Source organism: Vipera ursinii (genome assembly GCF_947247035.1).
Source record: "Vipera ursinii genome assembly, chromosome: 6".
Classification (NCBI taxonomy): Eukaryota; Metazoa; Chordata; class Lepidosauria; order Squamata; family Viperidae; genus Vipera; species Vipera ursinii.
Genome location: NC_139515.1, coordinates 8,984,612 through 8,998,550, shown reverse-complemented (window position 1 = coordinate 8,998,550; position 13,939 = coordinate 8,984,612). Strand labels below are relative to the sequence as shown.

Below are 13,939 nucleotides of genomic sequence, written 5' to 3'. Positions count from 1 at the left end.
ACTGATACTCACAGTTGCATAACCAGATACAAATGGCTTGAACTCTCATAAATATCTTCCAGGGCCACAATATTTTCATGCTTGATCCTATATAAAAAAAGAGTAGAACCATGAACTAAGCAGCCAGGGAGAGTACTTTGGTATAATGACCAATTTAATTTACAACCTATCAAGACTTCAGATTTAGCTATAGCTCTGCTAAAATGCTAAATGGTCAGTGATTGGAAAAGTAAGCAAACAATTATATCAAATATATACTGGAGTAGCTGGTATTGGCCACATCAGCAACAGTAATGTAACATGTTACAGAAAACACTAATTTTTATACAGCACATTGATTCTTAAGGCTTCCATCTTAGATGTTAAAAGTAAAACATGCATGAAAATGAATAGAATAATCAGAGAATATATTGATACTGAACAGGAAATAAACAAAATAATGTAAGGTCCCCATATATATTTAATATACTTATGGATAAATATTTAAAGAAAGCTAGTGATGTTAGAGCAGGGATTTTCAAACTTGGCCCTTTTATGACTTGTGGACTTCAACTCCCAGAATTCCTCCGCCAGATGGGTGACCTTTGGGCCAGTTGTTCTCTCTCTGCCCTCAAAAGCAGACAATGGCCCCTTCTGACATCTTGCCAAGAAAACTGTGAGGCTTTATCCAGGCACTCACTAGGAGTCAACTGCTGACTCAGAACTTGACTGAAGATAAGTCCATTTATCAACAGTATACAAAGCCCCATTAGCCTCTTTTTTTTTGCGAGGTTAAGAGGCTCTTCTTGAAGATTAAGCAGCAGCAGGCAGCATCTGATTAACCATAGTTAGGTTCAAAAAGGTTAAGCAGGCTTCAGAGAACTGAATTAGAGCTTGATGACAAATCTCAGAGGTATAAAATGGACCGAGAAGTCAAAAAACATAATGTAAGAAAACAGAAAGCCAGTTGTATTTTTGGGAAGGCCATGGCATGGAGGTGGTCCTGAGGCAGGAAAGCGTGTTGATAACCGGGCTCATAGATTCAAAAACAGCCATGCTCTGAACATTTATTCAAAGCGCTGGTTTGAATACATTTTGGCACTCAACCTTTTTGGAAACCAATCTGACAATTATAAGGCTCTCAGCTGGAGAAGCAGAGAAACGTCTCTAATAAATAAATATTATGCTATGCATCGAAATTATAGTCAAAGAGATATTGTACTAGCTGTTTATCTGGACAGAATGACCTTATATTTGATTCTGTTACACTATACTATCTCTAACTATAGGCAGAAGTAACATTCAAGAGATATAGGCTCTAAAATGTGAAGATTTCATGTTATTTTATGATTCTGAACATTTCTTGAAGTTAATTATCTCCAGGTAGTCTTTGATTTACGACCGCAATAGGGATCAGAATTTCTGTTGTTAAGCAAGGCGGCTCTTAAGTGAGCTACGACCAATTTTATGAGAGGTTAGTTGTTGGTTTTTTTTGCCAAGGTCATTAAGCAAATCACTACACTTGTTAAGTGAATCATGCAGTCGTTAAGGGAATCCGGCTTCCCCCACTGATTTGGCTTTTCGGGAGCCAGCTGGGAAGATCACAAATGGCGATCACGTTGTTGAAAGAAAAATCAAATCCAGTTTCAAGCTGGGAGTAAATAAAATGGAGGCTAAGACACTGGAAATAAAAATGGAGGCTGCTTAGGAAAGAAGGTTCCAGTTTATTGATGAGCAGAACCAGCAACAGCATTCAGTTCTGGGACAGCTGACAAAATGGAGTTGAGAGAGGGTGGACTTGGAAGTGGAAATGTTTCCGGGTTGTGTGGATGAGGTGGGCTTTTGCTAGTCCAATGGTGGTGGGTTAATCCTATTATGTTCTAAAGGTCATGTCCTGCCCTTAGAAGTTGGGTGTTGTTGTTAGTTGCAAAGTCGTGTCCGACCCATCGCGGCCCCATGGACAACGTTCCTCCAGGCCTTCCTGTCCTCTAACATCTTCTGGAGTCCATTTAGGCTCATGCCTACTGCTTCAGTGACTCCATCCAGCCACCTCATTTTCTGTCGTCCCCTTCTTCTCTTGCTCTCAATCTTTCCCAGCATTAGGCTCTTCTCCAGTGAGTCCTTCCTTCTCATTAGGTGGCCAAAGTATTTGAGTTTCAGCTTCAGGATCTGGCCTTCTAAAGAGCAGTCAGGGTTGATCTCCTCTAGGACTGACCGGTTTGATCGCCTTGCAGTCCAAGGGACTCGCAGGAGTCTTCTCCAGCACCAGAGTTCAAAGGCTTCAATTCTTTGGCTCTCAGCCTTTCTTATGGTCCAAGAAGTTGTGTGAGGGAATGTTAATTCTTAATCTCATTGTGAGAAGAATCCAGAGAAAGAAATATTTTGGGAAATATTAAAAAGGCAGAATATATTTCCCCAAAGGAATAATGGAGAAGATCTTTTAAAAAGAGAAAAAGCAGCCCCCAGAAATCAGTCCAGTCCCTAGGCAGAAGTCAGCTTTTGGAAATGCAAATTCAATAATCCATTCAGGAAGGTTGGAGCGAGGAAGCTAGAAACTGACTCAGCCTTCCATCCTTCCGAGGTAGGTAAAATGAGGACCCAGATTGTTGGGGGCAATTAAGCTGACTTTGTAATAATGCCGCTTGGGGTGTGTGTGAAAGCCCTAATAAGCAGGCATCTACATAGAATGAAGGCTACTGCTAAGCTTGTAAGCCGCCCTGAGTCTTCGGAGAAGGGCGGGATATAAATGGAATTAAAATAAAATAAAAAAAATTAGGAAGACTAAGACCGCTAAAATCTACATAAGTAAAAGTTAAGGTTCCCCCGCACATGCGTGCTAGTCGTTTCCAACTCTAGGGGCCAGTGCAAATCTCCGTTTCAAAGCCGAAGAGCCAGCGCTTGTCCGAGGACGTCTCTGTGGTCATGTGGCCAGCATGACTAGATGCCAAAGGCGCACGGAACGCTGTTACCTTCCCACCGTAGCGGTCCCTATTTTTCTACTTGCATTTTTACGTGCTTTTGAACTGCTAGGTTGGCAGAAGCTGGGACGAGTAACAGGCGCTCACTCTGCTACGCGGCACTCGGGATTCGACCCACCAAACTGCTGACCTTCTGATCGACAAGCTCAGCATCCTAACCAACTGAGCCACCAATGCCAAAGGGGCACACTCAGGTCAAAATACATGACACAGAAAATACAAAGCCTCAAACAGGAAACAACCTCAAGAGCCCCAGAAGGTATAAAAGCTCATCACTCTGTTCCATGTGGTCAGTTTTTTTTTTCCAAAGCCATCTTTCTATCTGGCTCTCCTCTTCTATAAACTGCAACCTTCTTTCTAAAGCAGTCTCCATTTTGATTATTCCCAGCTTGGACTGGACCCTGATGAAGATTTTTCTTTCAACACCACCAACTGTAGGGGGCTCAAGGCATTTTCCTTATGATGAATAGCGTGCCTCAGTCTTTCTGAACGGATTACCAAATCTGCATTTCTAAAGAGTGGCCTCCTCAGGTTTCTGCCTAAGATTTTTTTCCCTCCATTTCTCCTTCAGGGGAAATATTCTATCCTGCCTTTTTTAAATATGCCCCAAAATATTTCACTGTGTGTGTGTCTGTCTGTCTGTCTGTCTGTCTGTCTGTCTGTGTGTACTGACTCCCTACAATGTGACTATGGGATGCGGCCACCATCGTAAACACATGCTGGTTGCCAAGCACCCAGATTTTGATCCCACAATTGTGAAGATGCTGTGACAGTTGTTAAATGCAACTGCCAGCTATATGTCAGTGCTGTGGTAACTTTGAACGGTCCCTAAATGGATGGTTGTATGTCAAAGATTATCTGTATTTGAAAGAGGTTTTATTTTCAGTAAAGTTTCACACTTGTTTAAAGTCAGAATTCCTTCCCAAACTGATTTGTGAACATTGTAACATTTGTTACCAAAAAAAAAGCCTATACAAATATTTCTACAGATCTGAAAATGTTCCCATACTTACAGATTTTCCTAACAGATGCCCTTGTTATGGCTGTCTTTCCTATTGTGTTCATTTCGGTATATAATTTCCTTAAAGATTCAAGCCATTTGGTAATACTTCTTTAGACTTTCCACTCATTGTTTCTTCTATAGCACAGAAGAGACTGGACAGCCACTTGTCTGAAATGGTATAGAGTTTCCTGCCTGAGCAGGGGGTTGGACTAGATGACCCTCAAGGTCCCTTCCAACTTTATTAGTGTTATTGTTATTACAGCCATAAGGCTGTTTCATCTACTCCCTTTTGGTCTTTAAATTTTGCATCTCTCCTCTTTAGCATCTGAACCTTTTCAGTTTAAAATCTTCTTTTTGACCTTTTGCCTTTTTCTCCTTCTCATTTTTCTGAAATTCAGACCTCCTTCCTTCTTTTTTATGTGATCAACCCCTCTTGACATACTGTACTTCTTTCATACTATCTCTTATTTGAATGTAATACATAGTTCAGTCATCATCACTTTCCTTCCTTCCTCTCTTCCTCCCTCCCTCCCCCTTTCCTTTCCTCTTTTTTCCTTCCTTCCTTCCTTCCTTCCTCCCTCCCTCCCTCCCTCCCTCCCTCCCTCCCTCCCTCCCTCCCTCCCTCCCTCCCTTCTTTCTTTCTTTCTTTCTTTCTTTCTTTCTTTCTTTCTTTCTTTCTTTCTTTCTTTCTCCTTCTCCTTTCTCACACATCCCACTCCAACTGCATTCAACCCGCTTTTATATTTCTCTGACACCCCTCACATGCATAACAAATTCTTAGATATCCGTTTTTATTTCCTGCGAAAACAACTGATTCCTTTGCAGCACACTGCGTGCTATCCCCTGTCCACCATTGAACACTTTCCATTCAATACTAAATCCATTGGATTTAAAGTTTTGTTTTAAAAAATCACCCAAAGGGAGGAGGTGATTCATTTATTTCTTACACAGAAAACAGAACAATAATTTATTGTTCACAATCAGTCTAAGACAAGTGGCAATGAAGCCACTTCTGTTTTGGAAAAGGGAGAAGAATGAGAAAAGGCAATTAGTAAAAGATCCTGTGTGATGCTAATGAGAGAGGAGGTTTAGCCTTGCCAAAGCTGAAATTGTATTTTGCAGCCTCTTGTCTAGCTTGGTTAAAAGAAAGGGTGATGTTGAAAATGATTAGACCTAGAAAGACATGATATGAGATTTGGGTGGCATGTCTACCTATGGTATAAGAAGATTAAATTCAGTGTTGGTTTTGGAAATCATTTTATTAGATGAGCCATCCTGAGAATTTGGAACAAATACAAACCTAGAATGTATTCAAAATACCTCTATGGCTACCTCCGTAAGAAGAACGTTATAGGAAAGAAATGGCAATTAAACAGAAATGGGGTGGGGGGGGGACATGATAGCCGTGTTCCAATATCTCAGGGGCTGCCACAAAGAAGAGGGAGTCAAGCTATTCTCCAAAGCACCAGAAGGCAGGACAAGAAGCAACGGATGGAAACTAGTCAAGGAGAGAAGCAACCTAGAACTAAGGAGAAACTTCCTGACAGTGAGGACAATTAGCCAGTGGAACAACCTGCCTCCAGAAGCTGTGAATGTTCCAACACTGGAAGTTTTTAAGAAGAGACCGGATAGCCATTTGTCTGAAATGCTATAGGGTTTCCTGCCTGAGCAGGGGGTTGGACTAGATGACCTCCAAGTTCCCTTCCAACTTTATTATTATTATTATTATTATTATTATTATTATTATTATTATTATTATTATTATTATTATTATTATTTGGTGACCTATGAGAATACTCCCAAGGCACAATTAAAATCCAGAGAAGCTTTAATAGCAGAAGGTTTCAAATGTGAATGGTTTTCGTATATGCAACTTTCAGAAAGGTTTAAAAATGATCGAAGAATGAATGTCTTTGAACAGAACAAAACCACCTTTGAAATGGAATTATGAGCCAAGGGTGAGCATTGATTTGCCAAAATGGACAATTTTCTGTTAAAATTAGCAACAGAAGAGGAATTAATTAAAAATTGAATAAAAAGACGGGCAAAAAACGTTCAGTACAATATACACATAAATCAATGGGAAAGCATGAGGACAGATGGACTGAAATGTATACTATGCAATAACTTTAAAGAGGATTCCTCTACAATAATACATACTGCAGATGGCATTCACCACCCCTAAACAATATTGGATTGAAATACACATAACTTTTAAAAAGTGAAACTTAATATGCAATTTAGACCAGAGATTTTCTTGTTAGGTTGCAGGGCAAAACTACACAATGTGTTATTTTTATATATAATAACAGGAGCAAGACTCCTATTTGCTCAACGTTGGAAAGATTGTATGATATCTATAATGGAAGAATGGTTGCTAAAGTTGATGGAGCTGGCATAGACAGAGAAACTGATGGCTTTTGCTAGAAAAATAATATTTGCAAACTTTAATTCGAATTGGAGGCCTTTTGTGGACTTTTTGCACAAAAAAGAAAAAAAAATCACGACATGATGGATGTGATGACGTAAAATTGATTGACTCCTTGGGGAAAATGGAAGTTATAGTTTAAGGCTGGCTTTACATTTTAGCTATATCTTCTATAAAAGAAGTCAGAAATCAGTGTCTCTGGAGAGTCTCAGTTCATCCAGGTCATGATTATCCCAAAGGTGCTTTTACAAAAAAGGCAGCTTGTCAGGACCCACCCCAAACCACGTCTTAGGAAGACAAAACTCTTGGAGCCAATTCTAGTCCAAAAAGAAATCTTTACTATGACATGCTTGGCTGTGGGAATATAAGACAGGATCTAATATTGTTCTACAAATTGAAACCTTATAAAGAGTTCCCTGTTCAACCCCCCTTCCCTAACCCCATTTGGTCAGCCCCCCCATCATTTACCTCGTGTCATCCCTTTCGTGGGAAAAGGAACTTTGGATTTTATGGTTATTGCTCTCTTCCTTCAAAAGGAGACACAAGCCAGATGCCTCCTATCCTAGCCCTCCCTTTTGTTCCCCCAGTTCAAAAGGCTTCTCTGAATCTTTGAAATGCCTAAGGCAGGCTGAATCCACATTCGTTCCTTCCTCCTCGGGAGATGGCAGAATCCATGGAATAATGTTTTAAACATACATTTATGAATACGATATAAATGGATTCTGACACAGATGGCTGGACTTTCTCAGTTTTTCCTTGAAGTCGTTTCGCTTCTCATCCAAGAAGCTTTTCCAATTCTGAGATGTCTTCAAGGAAAAAACAAAGTCTAGCTAAAAAGCACCTTTGGGACAAGTTGGAGGTCAGATTTTAATATTTAATATTATAATATTTTTCTTTCTTTCTATGGTTTTCATTTTTTCACACCGTCTCCTACATCTTTTCCTACCTCTATATCTTATCTATTTCTCTCTCTCTCTCTCTGTTTATTTTTTTTATCTTTATGGTTGTTGTTTTTTAAAAAAATTAGTAAAGTGGAAGACTCCTTCTTCAATTAAAAAAAAGGTATAGTTTGTTGAAGGAAATCAAAAATGGTTACCCAAAGCAAGAAGGATTAGAGGCCCTCCACCCAACAGATTCCCTGAAGAGTTAGTGTTTCTGTTTTTACGTCGCCATAGCAATAGTCTCAAAACAAGGGCAGAAACATTTTATCTCATCATTTGAAGGGATTAATGTTACACTCAGAACCACTAGGTTTTTAGATATCAAACATGGCAATTTAGATATCCTAAGAAAGACTAAAAAGGTCAAAGGTAGTATCCCCACAAACCTTTACAGAACGAGCACTTGAGAACAGATAAAAGAGAAATAAACATGGTTGATATTAACAGAATAACAGAATGACAGAGTTGGGAGGGACCTTGGAGGTCATCTAGTCCAACCCCCTGCCCGGGCAGGAAACCCTGTATCATTTCAGACAAATGATTGTCCAATCTCTTCTTAAAAACCTCCAGTGTTGGACCACTCACAACTCCTGGAGCTGAGCTGTTCCGCTGGTTAATTGTTGTCACTGTCAGGAAATTTCTCCTTAGTTCTAGGTTGCTTCTCTCTTTGGTTAGTTTCCATCTGTTGCTTCTTGTCCTGGCTTCAGGGGCTTTGGAGAATAGCTTGACTCCCTCTTCTTTGTGGCAGCCCCTGAGATATTGGAACACTGCTATCACGTCCCCCCTCGACCTTCTCTTCTTTAAACTAGACATATCCAATTCCAGCAACCGTTCTTCATATGTTTTAGCCTCCAGTCCCCTGATCATCTTTGTTGCTCTTCTCTGTACTCTTTCTAGAGCCTCAACATCTTTTCTACATCGTGGTGACCAAAACTGGATGCAGTATTCCAAGGGTGGCCTTACCAAGGCCTTGTAAAGTGGTATGAACACTTCACGTGATCTTGATTCTATCCCTTATTGATACCGGTCATTTGGAAAGTGTGATTAGGAGAAAACTTCTCTGATGAAAATTTTTGTAGTTCTGAAGGTTTAACACTTGGAAAAATGCAGGAGAGGGACTAAAAGTGGCAGCACTGATCAGTAGAAGCGTGGCATCCTTGGCAGTCCAAACTGCAGGTTTGGTTTCTTTTGGTGTGATACCAGAAAACTCTTGGTATAATTCCTTCTTTGCCGTCTTTGAAAATGTTGAATTTTTGAATTAAATCGCCTCCCAAAAGAAACTCAAATCTCTTAAGCTCAGGTTAGACCTGCTGGAATACGAAGATCAGTTTGTATTAACATATGAATTATATGGATACATATAATATACAAAGTACGGTTTGCAGGAATTGGGGCACGTCTACTTTAATGAAAAGAAGGACTGGGGTGACATAATAGCAGTTCCAATATTTGAGGGGCTGCCACAAAGAAGAAGGGGACGGGTGGGTCAATGTATTCCCCAGAGCACTAGAAGGCAGGACAGGAAACTAACCAAGGAGACAAGCAACCTGGAACTAAGGAGGAATTTCCTGACGGTGAGAACAATTACTCAGTGGAACAACTTGCCTCCAGAAGTTATGAGTGCTCCATCACTGGAGGCTTTTAAGAAGAGACTAGACAGCCATTTGTCTGAAATAGTATAGGGTTTCCTGCTTGAGCAGGCGCTTTGACTAGATGACCTCCAAGGTCCCTTCCAACTCTGTTCTTCAGTTACTCTGGAATTACATTTGCTTATGTTACAGACTAAAGGTCCTCCATTTTATGTGCAAGTCCCAGAGTTAAAATAAAAACAGGGGAAACATCTGTAGAATCTTATATGTCAGAAAGTTCTGCCTAGCTGGTGGGCAATAATTCCAAAATCGGTGCTAAAAAACATAGTCCCACACAATTACATAGGTAAAAGAGCCAACTAATTATGTGATGGGAGTAGAAAACATTTTTCTGTTGTCATCTTCTGTGATGGGTGTGCCAATTATTTGTTCATTCAGGAAATGGTTTGAGGGTGTTTTCATGTGCAATGAATATACCATTGTTCCTTGGCTGCAGGTCAATAATGTTAAATTGGCATTAAATCATACCTGGATTTTTCTCACCTCAGAAAAAAACACAAGCAGGCTTTTACAGAGAGTGATTCACCACGCTACACGATCGCTTTTTCAAAATTGCAAGAATGGCAGAGGACCAAGCACACCAGACACGTGAACAGAGAGTGTAAAGATAAAATGAATATAGATAAAATGAAAACCACCAACTGGAGGAATTGCATTGTGTTGTCCAGATATTCTTGAGTCAAACATGGATCACTGGTGGTGGTTGCTGGTGGTTCTTGACTTACAACCACAACTGACCCCAAAATTTCTGTTGTTAAGTGAGACCTTTGTTAAGTGAGTTTTTCCCCTTTTTATGACCTTTCTTGCCACAGTCATTAAGTGAATCAATGCAGTTGATAAGGTAGTAATCCGGTTGTTAAACGAATCTGGCTTCCCCCATTGACTTTGTTTGTCAAAAGGTCGCAAAAGGGGATCGCATGACCCCGGGACACTGCAACCGTCATAAATATGAGTCAGTTGCCAGGCATCTGAATTTTGATCAGGTGACCAGGGGGGAATGCTACAAATATTGTATACTGTGAAAAATGGTGATAAGTCACTTTTTTCACTGCTGTAAATTTGAACGGTTACTAAATCAACCGTCGTAGTTTGAGGACTACCTGTGTTAAGTTTCTTCAGGGGCTGAAAGGACTAGCAATGTCCTACTTCACTCCAACTGTTAACTGTTGATCTTCCCATGGTTTTTTTTCCCTCCTATATTTTAATAAATTTTACAAATAATAAATTTTAGTTGAGGAAGACAAATTGTTCAGTTGTGAGAGACTTTTCATTGTTTATGGCAGCCATCACCAACTGGCAAATAGGTGTTCTGTGATTTGTTTATTCATGTCGAAAGTATCACAATAAAAATAAGGCACATTATATGACAGAAAATTTAAAATATAAAGTACACACACACACACACACACACACATGTACACACCCCCAAATTAAACATATCTTACATTTTCTGCGCAACTGAGATCATCTACAACTTGCTCTCAAAATTGCACATCAATTCATTGCCTTGAAAAGTTTGCTAACTCCAGGTCTTTATCTAAGATCGTGGAAAGTCATGGAGGTGGTGTATTTACTATGTAATTAACAGGAGAAATGCATGTTTTTAATTATCTATGATTAATTAAGACAGGGAAGTTTCATCCTGCCCGATAAATCACATGCTCCTTTTTTCCCCGGTTGATGCAATTTAATTAAAGAGCACAATGAGCTGAGTTATGCTTGAATTAAAAAAAAATCACATAATTATCATAAAAGTGATGTTGTGAAATATGTGTTTGCTTATCTATGTATATAAACAGACACAGAATCATATGAAAGATGAGCATATTTCACTGGAGAATAATTATAAACACTCTTTATTAACTATTTCATGTATTAACTAAGACATCGTTTTTATTGCTTGTACCTTATAGTTTTAGAAATTTAACATTGCCCTTAGAAATTATATCAGTTAAAAAAGATGTGAGATTTATTAATAATATGCACAGTGAAATGGTAAATTTTTATTTATTTATTTATTTTAATCCCATTTATATCCCGCCCTTCTCCGAAGACTCAGGGCGGCTTACAATCTAAGCACAAATCAATGTGCTTAGCAATAGCCTTCATTCTATGTATATGCCTGCTTATGTTAGATCAATAGAGGTAAAGGTAAAGGTAAAGGTTCCCCCGCACATGCGTGCTAGTCGTTTCCGACTCTAGGGGCCGGTGCTCATCTCCGTTTCAAAGCCGAAGAGCCAGCGCTTGTCCGAGGACGTCTCCGTGGTCATGTGGCCGGCATGACTAGACGCCAAAGGCGCACGGAATGCTGTTACCTTCCCACCGTAGTGGTCCCTATTTTTCTGCTTGCATTTTTACGTGCTTTCGAACTGCTAGGTTGGCAGAAGCTGGGACGAGTAACAGGCGCTCACTCTGTTACGCGGCACTCGGGATTCGACCCGCCAAACTGCCGACCTTCTGATCGACAAGCTCAGCGTCCTAACCCACTGAGCCACCGCGTCTCAATAGAGGTACAAATATGTAAAATGATATATTTAATGCATTACTATTTAAATTTAAAATGCAGCTGAATGTTTTAACTAAAGGCTGTGTTACTGAATTAACAATTAAAAATATTGAAGATTTATTTTAGACTGAAAGGAGCTTTTGAATTTAGTATTCAAGTATTCATATTGTTCCATACTGCAAAAAAAAATTATAAAGCAATACCATTTTTAATAATTGTTCTTCTCAGATCAATATCTTTCTTCTTACATATTAAAATTTCATTTCATTTCATTTCATTTCAATAAATTTATGGTTGATAATACTAATATTAATACTAATACTACTAATAATAAAGTTGGAAGGGATCTTGGAGGTCATCTAGTCCAACCCCCTGCTCAGGCAGGAAACCCTATACCATTTCAGACAAATGGCAGTCCAGTCTCTTTTTAAATACTTCCAGGGTTGGAGCATTCACAACTTCTGGAGGCAGGTTGTTCCACTGGTTAATTGTTCTGTCAGGAAGTTTCTCCTTAGTTCTAGGTTGCTTCTCTCCTTGATTAGTTTCCATCCATTGCTTCTTGTCTTGCCTTCAGATGCTTTGGAGAATAGCTTGACTCCCTCTTCTTTGTGGCAACCCCTGAGATATTGGAAGACTGCTATCATGTCACTCTCCTCGTCCTTCTCTTCATTAAATTGTTAATTTGTCCATCTTTACAATTTCCAGATGCTTAACAAGCCATTCCTTTACTGATGTAAGGATAGAATTTATGAAGTCGATAATGCTGCTAGCAAATTATAAGCCAAACTTTGTTTGAGGGATTCTTGAATTCTGCATACTCATAACTTAAACATAGACGTTGTTTGTGTATAATCATACTGCCCATTGCACCGATACAGTTTTAAGGTCTTTCTACTCAAAATGTATCAAAAAAGAAAATTAAAACAATGATTTGCACCTTCTTAGGAAAAATGGCCTTTTTCAATGTTCCCTTTAGCCTGTTTAGATATTGCTGGATCTCAACTGCATTGTAATTTAATCAATAGAAAAGCAAACGCTGAAGAGGTTCGCCATGATTTACGCTTGACAGCTGAACATGTGGTGGAGCTAAGAAACAGGTGAACGTAAATTTGTCAGCAAGCGTAGAAAATGGATGACCTATTAGCCTCTATTTGGCTCTTAATCAGCATCCTTTGTGTTTTATTGTGGTTCCCTAGATAACTAGAGAACAGATGGCATACCATCCTCCACAAAAAAAGATGGTAAAACACAAAGAAAATCAAAAATAAGATCTAGGCTAGTTGGCTATAAATGTCAATAAATGGCCTTTAGTTTCGGCAATTAGAAACAAAAGATGCAAAGCTTCAGAAATTAAACTAACTATTCAGTTCATATTGGTCATTTGGTAAAGTCGCCTTTTTGCCAGTTTCAACCAAGTTCAGATTTTCTGATTTTCTGATGCATTTTGTGTAGCATCCAGGTAAGAAGATAGAGCTCTTTCGATCGGTGGATGGGATTATTGAAAGTTCCAATGAAAAATACACTTGAAAGTTAAGCTATATTTCTTTAAAGATGTTGGGAGGATGCAACAATAGTTTTATTGGTCTACAGGTCAAAACACATCAATGTCCAACCGGGCCATTTTACAAGTTGGTAGAGTTTTACAATCTTTTAACTTCAGTTGTGAGAAGGTCCTTTACACTTTGCAGGAGGATGAATGTAGCAGTCATGGCTTAATCATGGCTTATCACAGGATGGTAGAGGTATCCCTGTAGGCTGCCACCTGGTCCTGGAAAATGATGAGAAATAGGACAGGTGCTGCCTTCATCCTCCACTAACCTTCAAAACACCTCTTTGAATTTTTGAAGAGACAACTGGACCATCTTGTTTTTCTTTGAAGATATTTCACTTCTCATCCAAGGAGCTTCTTCAGTTCTGGCTGGATGGTGGGGGGAAATGGAAGGATTTATACTCCTTGCAGACAGCTGGTCATTTGCCTTCTTTTAGAGAGTCGTTGAGGCCGCTTGGGGGTTTGTTTGTCTGTGTCCTCAAGGTTTTGTGTCCTCAAGGACAAAACCCCAAGTGGTCTCAACGACTCTCTAAAAATAAATAGAAATCACGTGATCTCCATTTGTAACCTTCTCAAGTGACCCTGGGACAGTCCAACTGTCATAAGTACTTGCCAGTTTCCAAGCACTCAAATTTCGATCATGTGACGATAGGGATGCTGCAACGGTTGTAAGTGTAAAAACTGGTCATGTCACTTTTTTTCAGCGAATGGTTGAAAGTTGAGGGTTATCTGTATAATCATTGCACTAATTTCTTACAGCGGTCAAATGATCTCCACTTCTAAGACTGAGATCATATGAACATTACGTTAGGAATACTAGGTGCTGAGATAAACCTAGCCTTTTGGTTATCTATAAGTGGAAATACAGAAAATACCGTAAGTGTGCAAAGAGCAAATCCAACTGTT

At 39.4% G+C, this 13,939-nt stretch overlaps 1 protein-coding gene across 2 annotated transcripts in view; it reads right to left on the bottom strand.

Moving 5' to 3' along the window:
- CAMK1D (calcium/calmodulin dependent protein kinase ID) overlaps positions 1 to 13,939 on the bottom strand; it is a 175,439-nt gene that overhangs the window by 61,279 nt on the left and 100,221 nt on the right. For both annotated transcript variants that reach the window (XM_083366329.1, XM_083366330.1), the window contains exon 3: positions 13 to 87. In XM_083366329.1, coding sequence (XP_083222455.1) covers positions 13 to 87 — 75 coding nt within the window. The remainder of the gene's footprint in view (positions 1 to 12; positions 88 to 13,939) is intronic.